The 13,445-nt window shown below is 32.1% G+C and overlaps 1 protein-coding gene across 3 annotated transcripts; it reads right to left on the bottom strand.

Moving 5' to 3' along the window:
- Positions 1 to 262: 262 nt before the first annotated feature.
- LOC134711164 (uncharacterized) lies at positions 263 to 5,329 on the bottom strand. Of its 3 annotated transcripts, none has more exons than XM_063571612.1 (3): positions 4,832 to 5,329; positions 3,135 to 3,284; positions 263 to 807 (listed from the first exon to the last, which is right to left on the bottom strand). In XM_063571612.1, the coding sequence occupies exons 1-3, from the start codon at positions 4,942 to 4,944 to the stop codon at positions 765 to 767; spliced, it is 306 nt and encodes a 101-aa protein (XP_063427682.1). In that variant the 5' UTR covers positions 4,945 to 5,329; the 3' UTR covers positions 263 to 764. The 3 variants fall into 3 exon arrangements, with proteins under 3 accessions (XP_063427682.1, XP_063427681.1, XP_063427683.1); XM_063571611.1 differs by having other exon boundaries at positions 3,139 to 3,284; XM_063571613.1 differs by lacking the exon at positions 4,832 to 5,329 and adding an exon at positions 4,064 to 4,154 and having other exon boundaries at positions 3,139 to 3,284.
- Between the last annotated feature and the right edge of the window lie 8,116 nt (positions 5,330 to 13,445).

Here is a 13,445-nt window from a genome sequence, read left to right as displayed (position 1 = left end):
ATCAAATTCACGAGTAACTGCTTGTAATTTGATAATTTTCTTGACGCGATTCATATTGTATGAATTTACCTCAGTTCCGCTAAAAGTAGCACCATCCAAAACAAAACAGCAATGTGATGCACATATATCATTGTTCATAGTCCCTTCGAGGTCAATTCTCTCATATGGTAAGGTTCTTTCACTTTGGTCTTCATAACATCCAATGTATTCTTTTTCTGTTAGATACATTAATTGAGTCAACAATGGAAATTGTGATATGGGTCAATATGCGCATTAGATATTCCATAGGCCATAATGTTAACGTTTTCTTCTGTTGCTCAGGCCATATCGTAAACTTGGATATGTATGATAGCTCGTTTTGAAGCTGAGACACTTGGACATATGTGGTGCGATTTTCGGGGTGGCAAGTGTGATTCGTTTTCCCGTCAAGTGCCCAACCCCGAAAGATAGTGAAAAATGTCACTCTCCACAGGAAATAATCCCAAAATTCTGACCATAAAAATCATTAAAAAATATGTCCTTTGTAATTTTTTGATCAGGTTTATTTTTGTATACTTTTTTTCACATCACATCAGCTCTATAAAACACCAGTCCTAGTTCATTTATGTCAATTTTTAAAATCACAGCTCCCACATATGCATGGCGGACTAATTTTTTAATGAGAGTCAAAAATCTGTGTTCCTCATCTCAAGGTCCTTTAGGGGTCTTGTCCCATATTAGATCAGCTAATGTCAAATTCCACTTATTTTGCAGTTTGTATCCCTTCAGTACACATTTCTGAACAATTCTGTGAAGTTTTGGCCATATCTGAAATAAAATAAGGTCATTTTAATACTTTTAGGTAGCAATGTTTATAACTGTTTAATACCATTTTTAAGAAAGAAAAAAACACAATAAGCATATGTTATAAATTTTCATTTTAAACATTTGTTTTAACTTTTTTTGGTATAACTGCAATTCATAAGCCTCTTTAACCTTACAGACTTTCTACAAATCATCTTTTTTTGTTGATAAATCATGAAAATATAGTGTTTTTCACTTAAAAACTATCAGATTTAAGAAATTTGTCCACCCTGAGAGTCTTGTTTTCTATTATATTTTTTTTTATTGAATAAAAAGCTCTTATATCTTTGCATTACTGTAAAGATTAGTCATAGACCTTTCCAAAACTAGTCTTGTTTTTAAAATCCATCAAGTAATAAGATTTTTAGAGGTTTTCTTTGTATGTGTCATGAAAGTGGGAAAAATGGGTTATTTTTTTGGTGAAGAGTACATTGTGACGTCATGGTTTTTGTGACGTCATTGCATTATGACATCATAATTTAGAGTTGTACACAACTTACAGAGTGTAGTAATTTTGAAAAATGAAAGGCAAAAAGAAACGAAACAAATTTAAGGTTGGTAACCAAGCTTATTTATCACGTTATGATTCCCTAGCAACAAATCAAGATTGCAATGGTGTTGCTCCATCTACAGCTCCATCTACACCTCCATCTACACAGGTTTTAAAAAATTCATCTATGCAAGTATCATCTGCATCATCTAAAAGTGAATTTACTAATTCAACTACAAATGTATTGCCAAAAAAACCCACAGAATCCCTCTGGTTACCCCGCCTTACTGAAAAGGATTTTAAATTGTATTCTAAAGAAAGTTATGATAAGAAGTCATATGTAGCACCTCAGACTGAAAAGTGTGCTACTACCGTGAAACTCCTTCGTCCACATAAAGTGTCTGATGACTATTTGGATGAATTTTTAGGTGATACAAATACAGAAAATAGAACAGTGGATAGAGATTTAAATATTTTAATGATGAATAATCTAATAATTTGTCATATAAATGAAAGTCCACATTGTAATGTTCCACATTTTGAACTTGTGCAAGAGACTCAGTGGGGTCTCGGTTGGATTTGGGAATTAAAATGTACAAAGTGTAAGTTTATATCAGAAAAATATAAACTGTTTAGAGAAATTGAAACTGGGCGTCCTGGCCGCAAGAGTGCCAGCATAAACTATGGGTTTCAAACTGGTGTAATAAACTCTAACATAGGTAATGATAGCGCGCGAGTACTTTTGACCAGTTCGTGTATTCCTCCTATGGCAAGAACAACAATGCAAAGAATAACCAATAATGTATGTGACAAGGTTGTTAAACTTGCTAATGAGGAAACTAAAAAGGTGGTTGAGAATTTTAAAAGGAGAAATGAAACCTTAGGGTTAAATAAAAATAGTCCAATAAAATTACAAATGGATGGTACTTACCAGAGTGTTTATATTAAAAGTAGACATAAAATGGGTCAAAATGCCTCACAAGCAATTGGCATTGCCTGTGAGAATGAAACTGACAGTCATGATGTTATAGGATTTCACTTAATAAACAAACTATGCTGGGTCGGTGCATGGTTACGGGGTAAAGGTTATGATGTTGAATGTCCTAACCATGAGCATTGTACAGCAAATACCAATAGGTATGATCCTTTGAGTGAAAAGGATCTAGGGTATGAAATAGGTAAAAAAATTGCCACAAATGAGTTACTTGTAGATTATTGCACTACTGATGGTGATGCAAAAAGTGTAAAAGGTTTACAAGAGGCAATGCAAGAGGTATTTGGTCCCTTATGGTCGGTTAACAGACTTGCCGATACAATTCATAGGGGTCAAAGTCAGTTCCGTGAAGGAATTCGAGCAAATTTTAGTGTCGGTATGTTCCCTGGTGTAACAAAAGCTCAGAAAAATTATATAAAAACAGCCTTTGCAAATGATATAAAACTAAGGTCACATGGTATAATGAAATCATTATTTATGAAGTACAATGGTGACCGACAACAAATTTCAAAATGCTTGCCTGGTATTGTTCGGTCTGTGGTAAATTGCTACAGTGGTAATTGCGGTGATACGTGTAGATGGAGCATAACACTTTGTAATGGTGGTAAAAAAACAAGCTGGTGGTATAAATCAATAAACCTAAATAGCCATGGCTTACAAAATGGGTCTCTGATACCAACTGACAGAGACAAATTATTAATAGAATCATTGCTAGAGATGAAACTCTCGCAGAGTGCGTTAGATCAAATGAAATTTTTCAGTAACACTAACAAGTGTGAGTCTGTAAATAGGACTATTTCCACATACCTACCAAAAAATAAGAATTTCTCCCGCAATGCCATAGGTCGTGCTTCTGCAGCAGTCTTGAAAGTAAATAATAATAGAGATGTTGCCTTGGTTAAAACTCTAAAAGCTGTTGGCTGCACAATGGGTAAAAAGTCTCGTGCTGCAGTAGCTCTGAAAAAAATACGTAAACTTGAAATGTATGATAGTGCATATCAAAAAAGTTCAAAAGTAAAATATCGAAGGTTACAGGCTCGTAAAAGGCAGGCGATTAATTTTCTGCTTCACAAAAGTAACCGAAATGACGGGTACAAAAAACATCAGTTGGAACCAAAGCTTAGTCAGTTAACTAACTGCAAAGAGTTTGTTCCGCAGCCTGGTTGTAGTTTTTGGCCAGATTAACAAGGTCACAATTCCCATTTCTCTTTCAGCTATTTCAGGAAATAGTACATGTACAAATGTATTAATTTATTTAGCTATTTATTTATTTTTTATGATTACAGGGACTAATAAATGTTATATAAATTATTGTGATGATAAATCAAAATCTTTTTCAGTAATATGCATGTGCATGTTGTTTTGAGTTGAGTTATTTCTATTTCTATAATAAAAAGTTTGTTTCATTTTAACTGTTTTGAAAATGGGATAAAGGTCCAAGACATTGAAACATACCACACACAGCATCATACATGCAAATTTAGACACATGTATATATTGCATAAACATTTGTGTTTCCTATACTGCACACATTAGTTGAAACTGAACATACAAGGAAATAAAATAAAATAAAATAAAATAAAATCATGTCCATATTTACTTCCATTCTGTTTTGCAACTATTTTAGTTCTGTAGGCTTTTTCTTTTATTTTTTGCTATCCTAATTTTATAATTTTGTAGTTTTTGTTTGATTTGTTTGGTTTTTATATTGAGGATTTCTTTTAACTCGTGCTTACTTCAGTTGGTTCATGTGGTTTGATCGTCCCAATTTCCAGACACAGTTAAAAATACATTTGTAAACAACAAGAGTTACTCCCCCTTCTATGTAAAGTAAAATGTAAACACTCGTGAAACCAGCCGTAAATGTTTTACATCAGGTTAATAAACATGCATGTTGTTTCAGTGTCTTGGAGGGTAAGAGGGAGGGCTTTTATCCCATTTTCATTTTTTTTAGCAGTGTAAGAAACTTGTATTTGAGGAAATGATTCGTGCATAATGAAATGTGCAGTTGTCACCTCGGGGAGACTTAAATTTTAGAATTAAAAATATAACAAACCACAGTTTAAGATGCAGCATGCAGTTAGGATATGTTGTGCCATGCAGTTCATGAGTGGTGCATTTTTGTGAAGCTACACAGACCTTACGGTGGTTATTTAAATCATGGGGCTCAAAAATTATATGGTCAGCATTAACACACAAGGCATTATGACAGAGATGGGAGGCATCTAAATTTCTATCAATATCAATTGTTTTTAGCTGTAACATTTTTGACAAGCGTGCAACATTCATTTTTGTCCTTTTTCCATTTGGATAAGCCACATTTAGCATCCCTAACATATAATTTCTTTTCCTCTGAATGGCCCCTGTCCAGATTTTACACGACCCATTTTCTGCATCAATGCAATTTAACAACAGAATATTGGTATATTTTTGATAAAAATCAAAAGTTTCAGAAGCCATTTTGTATTGTTTTGATTAATTAGCACTAAAAGAGTGTAACTGACCTTGATTTCAGCAGCTTGCATCCTAATATTGTAGTCACTGAGCCATGAAACACTCCATCACCTTTGAAATTAAAGGTCACAAGATGGGTCAATATGCGCATTAGATATTCCATAGGCCATAATGTTAACGTTTTCTTCTGTTGCTCAGGCCATATCGTAAACTTGGATATGTATGATAGCTCGTTTTGAAGCTGAGACACTTGGACATATGTGGTGCGATTTTCGGGGTGGCAAGTGTGATTCGTTTTCCCGTCAAGTGCCCAACCCCGAAAGATAGTGAAAAATGTCACTCTCCACAGGAAATAATCCCAAAATTCTGACCATAAAAATCATTAAAAAATATGTCCTTTGTAATTTTTTGATCAGGTTTATTTTTGTATACTTTTTTTCACATCACATCAGCTCTATAAAACACCAGTCCTAGTTCATTTATGTCAATTTTTAAAATCACAGCTCCCACATATGCATGGCGGACTAATTTTGTAATGAGAGTCAAAAATCTGTGTTCCTCATCTCAAGGTCCTTTAGGGGTCTTGTCCCATATACGAAGTCGGGCTTTAGTTTGTTGATTTCGTTCTGGGAGAGGCTTAGTCTCATTATATAAGTACATGTAGTAATTTTGACTGTGGTGGACAATTTACCTTTAAATTTCTTAACTTAAGCACAATTTTTATCTGAAGATTTATTGCAGAGCATATGTCAATACAAGAGGGACGAAAGATACCCGAGGGACAGTCAAACACATAAATCAAAAATAAACTGACAGCGCCTTGGCTGAAAAAAAAGACAAACATACAAACAATAGTACACATGACACAGCAAATAAAACTGAAGAATAAGCAACACAAACCCCACCAAAACCTAGGGGTGATCTTAGGTGCTCCGGAAGGGTAATTAGATCCTGTTCCATATGTGGCACCATTTGTGTTGTTTATGTGATAACAAAGCCCGTCAATAGTCGAATTCGTTTTTTTCTGGGATTTCATGTGCTCCCTAAACAAAAGTATACTTATTTTGAAAGAATGCAATCAGTAATATTTTAGCAAATAAAAGTGATCAGTTATTATTTTTCCGATTTTCAAATATGATTGACTGAACGAGCCCAAGTTATATGCAAAATTACACAAAAACTGTGACATAGCCCATTTACTGTTATTTGACCTTAACCCGTCTTAACTTAAGAATCAAATCAAATGTATTGCTTCGAAAATGTGAGCAGTTCCATCTATTAAAAAAAACAACACATATTATAACTTTTTGTAGCATATGACAAAATATGACTGGTTGACTTCAGAATATTTCAGGTGAAAATATGACGTAGCCAACATCCTTCCATTATTTCATAATCACGATGAACATGATAAAATCACTTACCAATTCCAAATACTTCAAGTTTCTCTTGATGAAAATATAAAACAAATATAAGAATATTTCTGATTTGTATATGAGACATCTTCCTATGATCATTTAGAGGGTTAAAATCCGTTTCACTACGTATATTTTATAATTCTGCACTTAATATTTTTCAATATGTTTAAAATGAAAGCTGCGATTTACTTTATCCTGAGTTTTTAACTGTCGACGATACAGATTGTTTCTTTTTCTATAAAAAAAAATCTATAGCAGGTAAACTTTAGACTGAATCAATTGTTGCTTCAGATTTAACGATGGAAAAATGAAAGCCATAATTGATTATAAAAACCATTTTCTGGCCTACCTATCTATTTATAGGACAGGTGCATTGCTGTTTTCAATTTAACAGGCATATATCTATAATAGCACTATGAAAGGAAGCTATGCAATATTCTGAAGAAGCCGTATATGATTTCGGTTACTTTAATGGAATATATATCCAGACGGTCAATGTCGCTAGTGGGGCTAAAAAAAGTACCCTTTAAAAATGGAAACTATTTTTTGAGTTACTGTCAAAACCGATGAATCGATATACTATTTAGTTTTGGGCTGCTTGATTTTTCAAGTTTAAGTTTGAAATTACCAAGTTCTACTTATCAACATTTTTTTTAATCAAAATGTTTCACAATTATAACAATTGGTGATATAATGAACAATTCGTCAGTAAACCAATGTGTATACATGATCAGATGTACCATTATTTTCAAAAGACGAACAACAATGAAGAAGGAGAATACTTTGATTTTGTTCATGTTAATTTGAAATTTCATATTTCGAATTCTTGTTACCTTGAATCGTATCTGGTTGCTGAAAAATAATAGGACGAAACTTGAATTTTACTATCTTAAGATTTAAAACAAACAAATATCTCATTCTATTCTTAAAATAAATTACGGGACTATATTACACAAAATAGCCATTTACTGGACAGCACGCCCAACTTTTATCAAATAATTGATAAAATAGTTACCTAAGTTGCCTGTCGATCTTTCCGGTATTTCCTTTTTGTGTACTGTTATTTCGCTTCATTTAGATTAAAGATCGTTATTATGATGGTAAATGAAGACTTTTTTATTTGACTTTTTCTTCCTAGGTTAAAATGGTTTTCTTTTATATAAAATAAGTATCCTTAAAACACTTTAATTTTTATAGGTCAAAATATGTGTAGAAACGACCGTCGATTTTTACAATAAAATGCGACCGATCTTTATAAAATTCATTTTGGTCGAAACAACATCAAACATCTAATATATCTCAATAATAATTTATACACCACACCAGGAAATTATGTTTTTTTAGTCAACATTTTAATTATAAAATCATACTTTTAATGAGGCAGAATTCCTCATAAAAGATAGATTAAATAGATGGATATATATAATATCCGCATAAACAATATCCTTCAAATGAAACAATTTTTGGACATCTTTTTTTTTAATTTCAAAGTCTTAAGATCTTAACATAATTCCTTTTTGTTAAAAATTGTCTGGAAGTTATCCGTGTTGAAAAATTTACGATAAACTGGAGTATTAATCAGTGGTTGGATAAAGTATTGATTGATTAACTGATTGATTTGTGTTAAACACCACTTGAACTATTATTGTCATAATTCGGGGCGATCGGTTGATATTGGTTGGGAACAAGAGTGTCTGGAGAGAACAATCGACATTCTGCAGGAAAACTGACAATATAAGTCAATTAAATTGCAATTTCTTGCCCGATTCGAACTCACAACCTCAGTATTGACGAATTATTTTAGGGATGCAGTCATAGGGCTACTAATACTTCAAACAACGAAGCCCCTTTGAAGATTTAAAGATGAAAAGTAAATATTACAATATTTTCTTTATACAAACCACTGGATATTCAGATTGACTTAATAAAACTAACAGTGCTTCGGCATCCAAGTCGATTTGCGGCAGTGATGTAAAAACTTTTTAATCTGCGGAAGCTTTTCAACCGTTCATAGTTATACATGTAGTTTATATATTTCCTCATTGTTTATACAAGAAAAATCATAATGAAACCATTACTTAAGAATTGCTACAATTGTGTAAACATGGTAAAATGTAATTCATTTGAATTATACTAACATTTAACTTATGCAAGTATTATGTAAAAAGATTTATCTCAGTCAGGACATTAATATGTACAATATTGATTATACCCAATGCACATGTTGTGTAAATATCTATTATAACATGACATTATATGAAATGAATATAAAATTTCATTAAGTGGTGAATTTATTCTCGGTTAAAGAACATAAGTGGCCTACATAAATACTGAGTTTTAGTGAGTTTGGAATTAGTGATTTTGCTTTCATAAAAGAACTTGCTGACGTAGGCATTACATAGCTTTTGTCGTAATCCATTTTCATCTTAGCCATACGCTATAAATTTGTAGTTTTGGATATATGATTCAGAATATGTTATTGGAAATGAACACAAAAAAAAAATATGGCAAAACGAAAATAAGGTATATCTAAACTCGATGTTCTTTCCATCATAAATTCAAAATAATAAAATAGTTCATCCGAAAGTATCAAAAACATCAAAGGTAAATGTAAAGTGTCTATTACACAAGAAAAGGATAAGATGCATGGCATTGAGTTATTATTTGGATTTGTAAGATTTGTAAGAGCTGCAATTGTGTACCATTTTATTTAATTGCCAGTTTTTCACTCTATGTGTCTTTGTGCTTGTATGTCCCTTTTAGTCGTATGTACATTCAGCCTTTGAGATTTTTGTATAAGCCATTCCTTGCGCAGGTAATCAGAGGTGCGATTAAGACTCTCTAAAGTTTTCATGTATTGTTTTCTTTTTTTTATTTTGTTTACCCTTGTGCTGATCAATTACTAAAATCGCACCAGTTAAACGGTAAACGATTTAATGGTTTCTAAGTTCAAGACATTGGTCACGTAATAAAAGGTCAGAGTTTACGATTTTTTGGAAAACGTGCATGCCTCGTGGTTTTTGGACTCGTATCGTCTTATTTGTACTCGTACATAAATAAAAACCAAAGTGTTCAATTTTAAATTAAATAAGTTTTCTTATTTTATATAGTTATAATAAAAAAGTATTGTTAAAAGGTTATAAATTCACGAGTGAAGTGAAACTTTATTTCTGAAAAATTCCGTAGGTCCACGTAAAGTCCTTAATAAATCCTTAAATAGGTTTGGTAACGTGTTGAGGGGTAAAAAATATGAAGTAAAACCATTTTTTACTCCTAATGTTACAATTTCAGATCACAAAAACCCCGGATACGCAATTGTGTCAGTTTATTCGTGGCGAAGCGGAGATCAAAGGGAGATAACTCGGTACGCGAATCGTAGGATATTGCAAGTTCACAACAATAAAGGAGTAGGTCCGGTAAGGGCCAATTTTGGACTCAATTTTCAATTTTATCTGACAAAATATTTTAGACACTTTTTAAACACTTAGGTGTCTATTTTAATTGATTCATTTAGTTTTTGTGAAAGATTTTAACTGATTAAGTCATTAAAAACGCTCCGATTCGGGGTAAAATATGAAAAATCTATCAAATTTGCCAAAAATCCTCACTTTTCAGATGGTTTTTGTCAAAAATGAAAGTGGCCGCATCCGTGTTAATCCTCAACCTTTATATATATTATGTATTATCGTCAAATACAACTTGCATTTCAATATTATGAATGAATACAAATTCGGACACTTTTATTTTAGACAGAAACCGTCTAAAATTTAACTAAAATGCAAATTTTGTGAAGATTTCAGTAATTTAGCATGACTTTATGTTGCTAGTTACCCGATATAAGTGCATTGTGTTGTCAAAAACAGCCCATTTTTATATAGCATAATCATTCTACTTTCCAATAAATAGCTTCATGATTACATTATCACAATTTTGTAAAACTGCTATATTTTGGGGCCAAAAAGGGGTCTTACTGAACCTACTCCTTTGAGTAAAATTAATGATTGCAGATCTATTTCGACGAGTTCTTGAATACCTTTCAATATTCCATGTTCCTCTACTGTTGAAACATTTAAATAGTCATGGAAAGGTTGAATGTCACATTTTTTATAATTTCTTACAGGTTTTTGAACACTTCCAAAGAAGACAATACCTACATTTTATAACAGACAGACTTTTTCTCTGAAACTTGAACTTATTGATATATATATTCTCAAACACCCTTTTGGTAGATAGAAGGATACAAGATGGGGTTATTAGTCATTTGTCAGAAGAACCTGTGTTACAATAGTAGCAGAAGCAAAAGATTACATTTAAACAAAAATATGGGAAAAAAAGGAAATATAGTCTTCAAAATTGTGACCGTTACCATATAGATTGAAAATAAAATCAATCTGCAGTGTCCAGTACATGTACAATTTTTATGTTATTATAGTTGCTCTAAGATACAGTTGCAGATCTCAGGAAGTCTGGTGATTGGAACCTCCTCTTTTTATGGAAGATTAATGCATTTGAATGGGATCATGCATATAGTTGGAACCCTCCTTTTTATCCTTGGTTGAGAATACCACCACTTACGTTTAAAATTTTCTGAATTCACTCTGAGATAAGAAAGTACATAAGTTTTACAAGTTCTGTTGCTTGCCTTAATCAAGTGAGAAAACATCTGAACATCCAAAGAACCAGAAAGGGATTTAAAACATAATAATCAACACAAAGATAACTGAACAAAAGCTGTATTGCAATCTGATATCCTGCAGTTATCATAAATCCTATTATATGTAATATTTCTAGTTTTGCTTTATATTTTTTCTTCTTTCTTATATTTCAATTCAAAAGTCCTGCAACCAACTGTTAAGTCCTTTCAATTAAATTATTGATTGGATAATAACCAAAGCTGACCAGTAAATAAAATCTGAAAATGCTTTGTTGAAATAAAATAATGGTACTCACTAGTATGTCATTAGATATACTGAATCTGGATTTATAATCATTGACTAAGCTTGTCATCGACTCACTTGCTTTAAATGCTTTTAAAAGTTAACCTGTCAGTACTAAAAAAAGAAATGTGGTATAAGACAATATATTTTATTCCAATTAAAGGGTTTATGAGGAGCAAAGTAATGTACATGTATTTCAATGATTTATATATATGTATATATAATGGAACAATGGTGTTGATATAAATCAGATAAATATGGAGATAACCAACTCCATTCTTATATTTTAAACCTAAGCCAGATCAGAGCCACACATATATTTGAAAAGGCATATATCAATTATATCTTCACTTAACAGGCAAATATTCCCAAAGGCCCAATTTAAACAACATCTGTACTCTATATATTAATAGTTTTCTGAGTTCAAAACATTTATTTTAAATTGCAACACTTTTCATTGCCTCTAGGTTTTCTTGAATGAAAAGCCAATTAGATCTGGCATTGTGCTTATCGTTTCAAATTTTTTACAACTTATTATTATATTATCATTAAATTCTTTTCTTAGAACTTATAAAGGGGAAACTGACATTTAAAATGAATGGTATAGTTGCCAATGAGATAACAGTCTGGAAACTTATCACCAGAGTCCAAGTCTCTGTTAGCAGTGACAGTTAAATTACAAGTCACTTTACATACATCAACAATATATACATATTCCATTGTTTGAAGGCAAATGAGGAAAATAAGAGTAACAATAGCTTTTGCCTTACTACATGCACAAGAGAATATAAGAAATTATAATATAAATAAGTAACTTGATATCAGAGGCAAAAAATACAGGACTTAGCCACTGGACTTTCAGTAAAGTATGCCCTTTCTAATCCTTAGAGGTGCTGCTGTATACTAGAAAAAAATATGTTGATGATTCGACCCAACCAATCAGCATTTTAACATTACATTATTGTCAATTGCTATCTGCTTTATGTGTTCCAACCTGTTATGAGAGTCAAAATGTATACCTAGGGTGGGAATTAAACCCATGTACATTCATTTACTTTATTGTTCTTTGTGTACATAAAATGTACATGTACATGAAATATATCAAATGCAAAAAAATGCTGTAATGTATCATTTCACCCTAACAAGTTAAGAACCAAGTAAAGGAAGTCCCTGCATCTACCTAGACGTATTTCTTGGGTAAGATGTATTATATAACTCTTGAAAGTATAACACGATAAAGGTTATTGATAAGTATTAAGTAACATCAACGTGCAATTCAGGTAAACAAACTGTCAAACATAAACAATCTACCACGTGTTTGTCTGCTGTGCTTGAATTCAAAACGACCCATCAGACTTATTTTCAAGAATTTTTTCTCAAGCAGACAGTTAAATATGTCCGTTTACCTTATGAGGTCTGTTAAGAATAGATTTGCTGTTATAAATTGTGTATGCATGGAAATATAAGGAAGATAACGTTGATTTTTACCGTAACTTTTGAACACACAACATTCCCAAGGTATCCCCACAAAACACATGGCTACTTTGTAACGACGGCTGGTAACGTGTAGCCACTTTATAACGGCAATTGTAATTGGATGGTCTTCAAAGATCAATAATAAAATTGCTAATAAATGATTGGATACGAATTTGTGTCAGATTATAAATAGGTGAAAAAATATGAACATTGAAATCCGCCATCTTGACGTAGAAAACAAACTGTCTTCGATTAAAGGACATTGCGCATTTTGCCAGCGTATCATGCACAAACAGTCATCTGCAAATGTATCTTTTAATTTGTGTTTTACACTTACTTTTTTATGTTTAGTTAATTTAATGTTTTAATTTACTACAGAAAGGGACATCGTTCTCAAAGATGCCGTAGAAAAAAATATAGGTGGCGCTGTTTGTGGGCGTAAACATTTTACATACGTGTTCTTTTTTTGTCGACAAATTGACCTATATTTGTCAGATTCAGACGTTTGCCTTCCAACTGTACGTTATTGGGAAATACATATAATAATTATAAATGTTTGGTTGTATTGCATGTATACAAAACATCTTTTGTTGGCGTATCTATTTGTAATTTCGTTGTTGTTATGGATCTTGTAATCAGATGTGTTGTCTTTGCTATGTTTTTTTGGCTTCACGCTCCCATTTATTGCCACATTAACCATGTATTTGAAGTTCGGCTGTACCTGTATTGCAAACGGGATACACATCCGTATTTTTACGGAGATGTTGTTTACCGAAATTTAGAAACGATCCCAGCAAACTGATCGAATCTTATAATAGGTTACTAATTCAACA

This window comes from Mytilus trossulus, chromosome 3, assembly GCF_036588685.1.
Source record: "Mytilus trossulus isolate FHL-02 chromosome 3, PNRI_Mtr1.1.1.hap1, whole genome shotgun sequence".
Lineage (NCBI taxonomy): Eukaryota > Metazoa > Mollusca > Bivalvia > Mytilida > Mytilidae > Mytilus > Mytilus trossulus.
The sequence above is the reverse complement of the archived record's forward strand: the minus strand, read 5'-3'. Positions and strand labels throughout refer to the sequence as shown.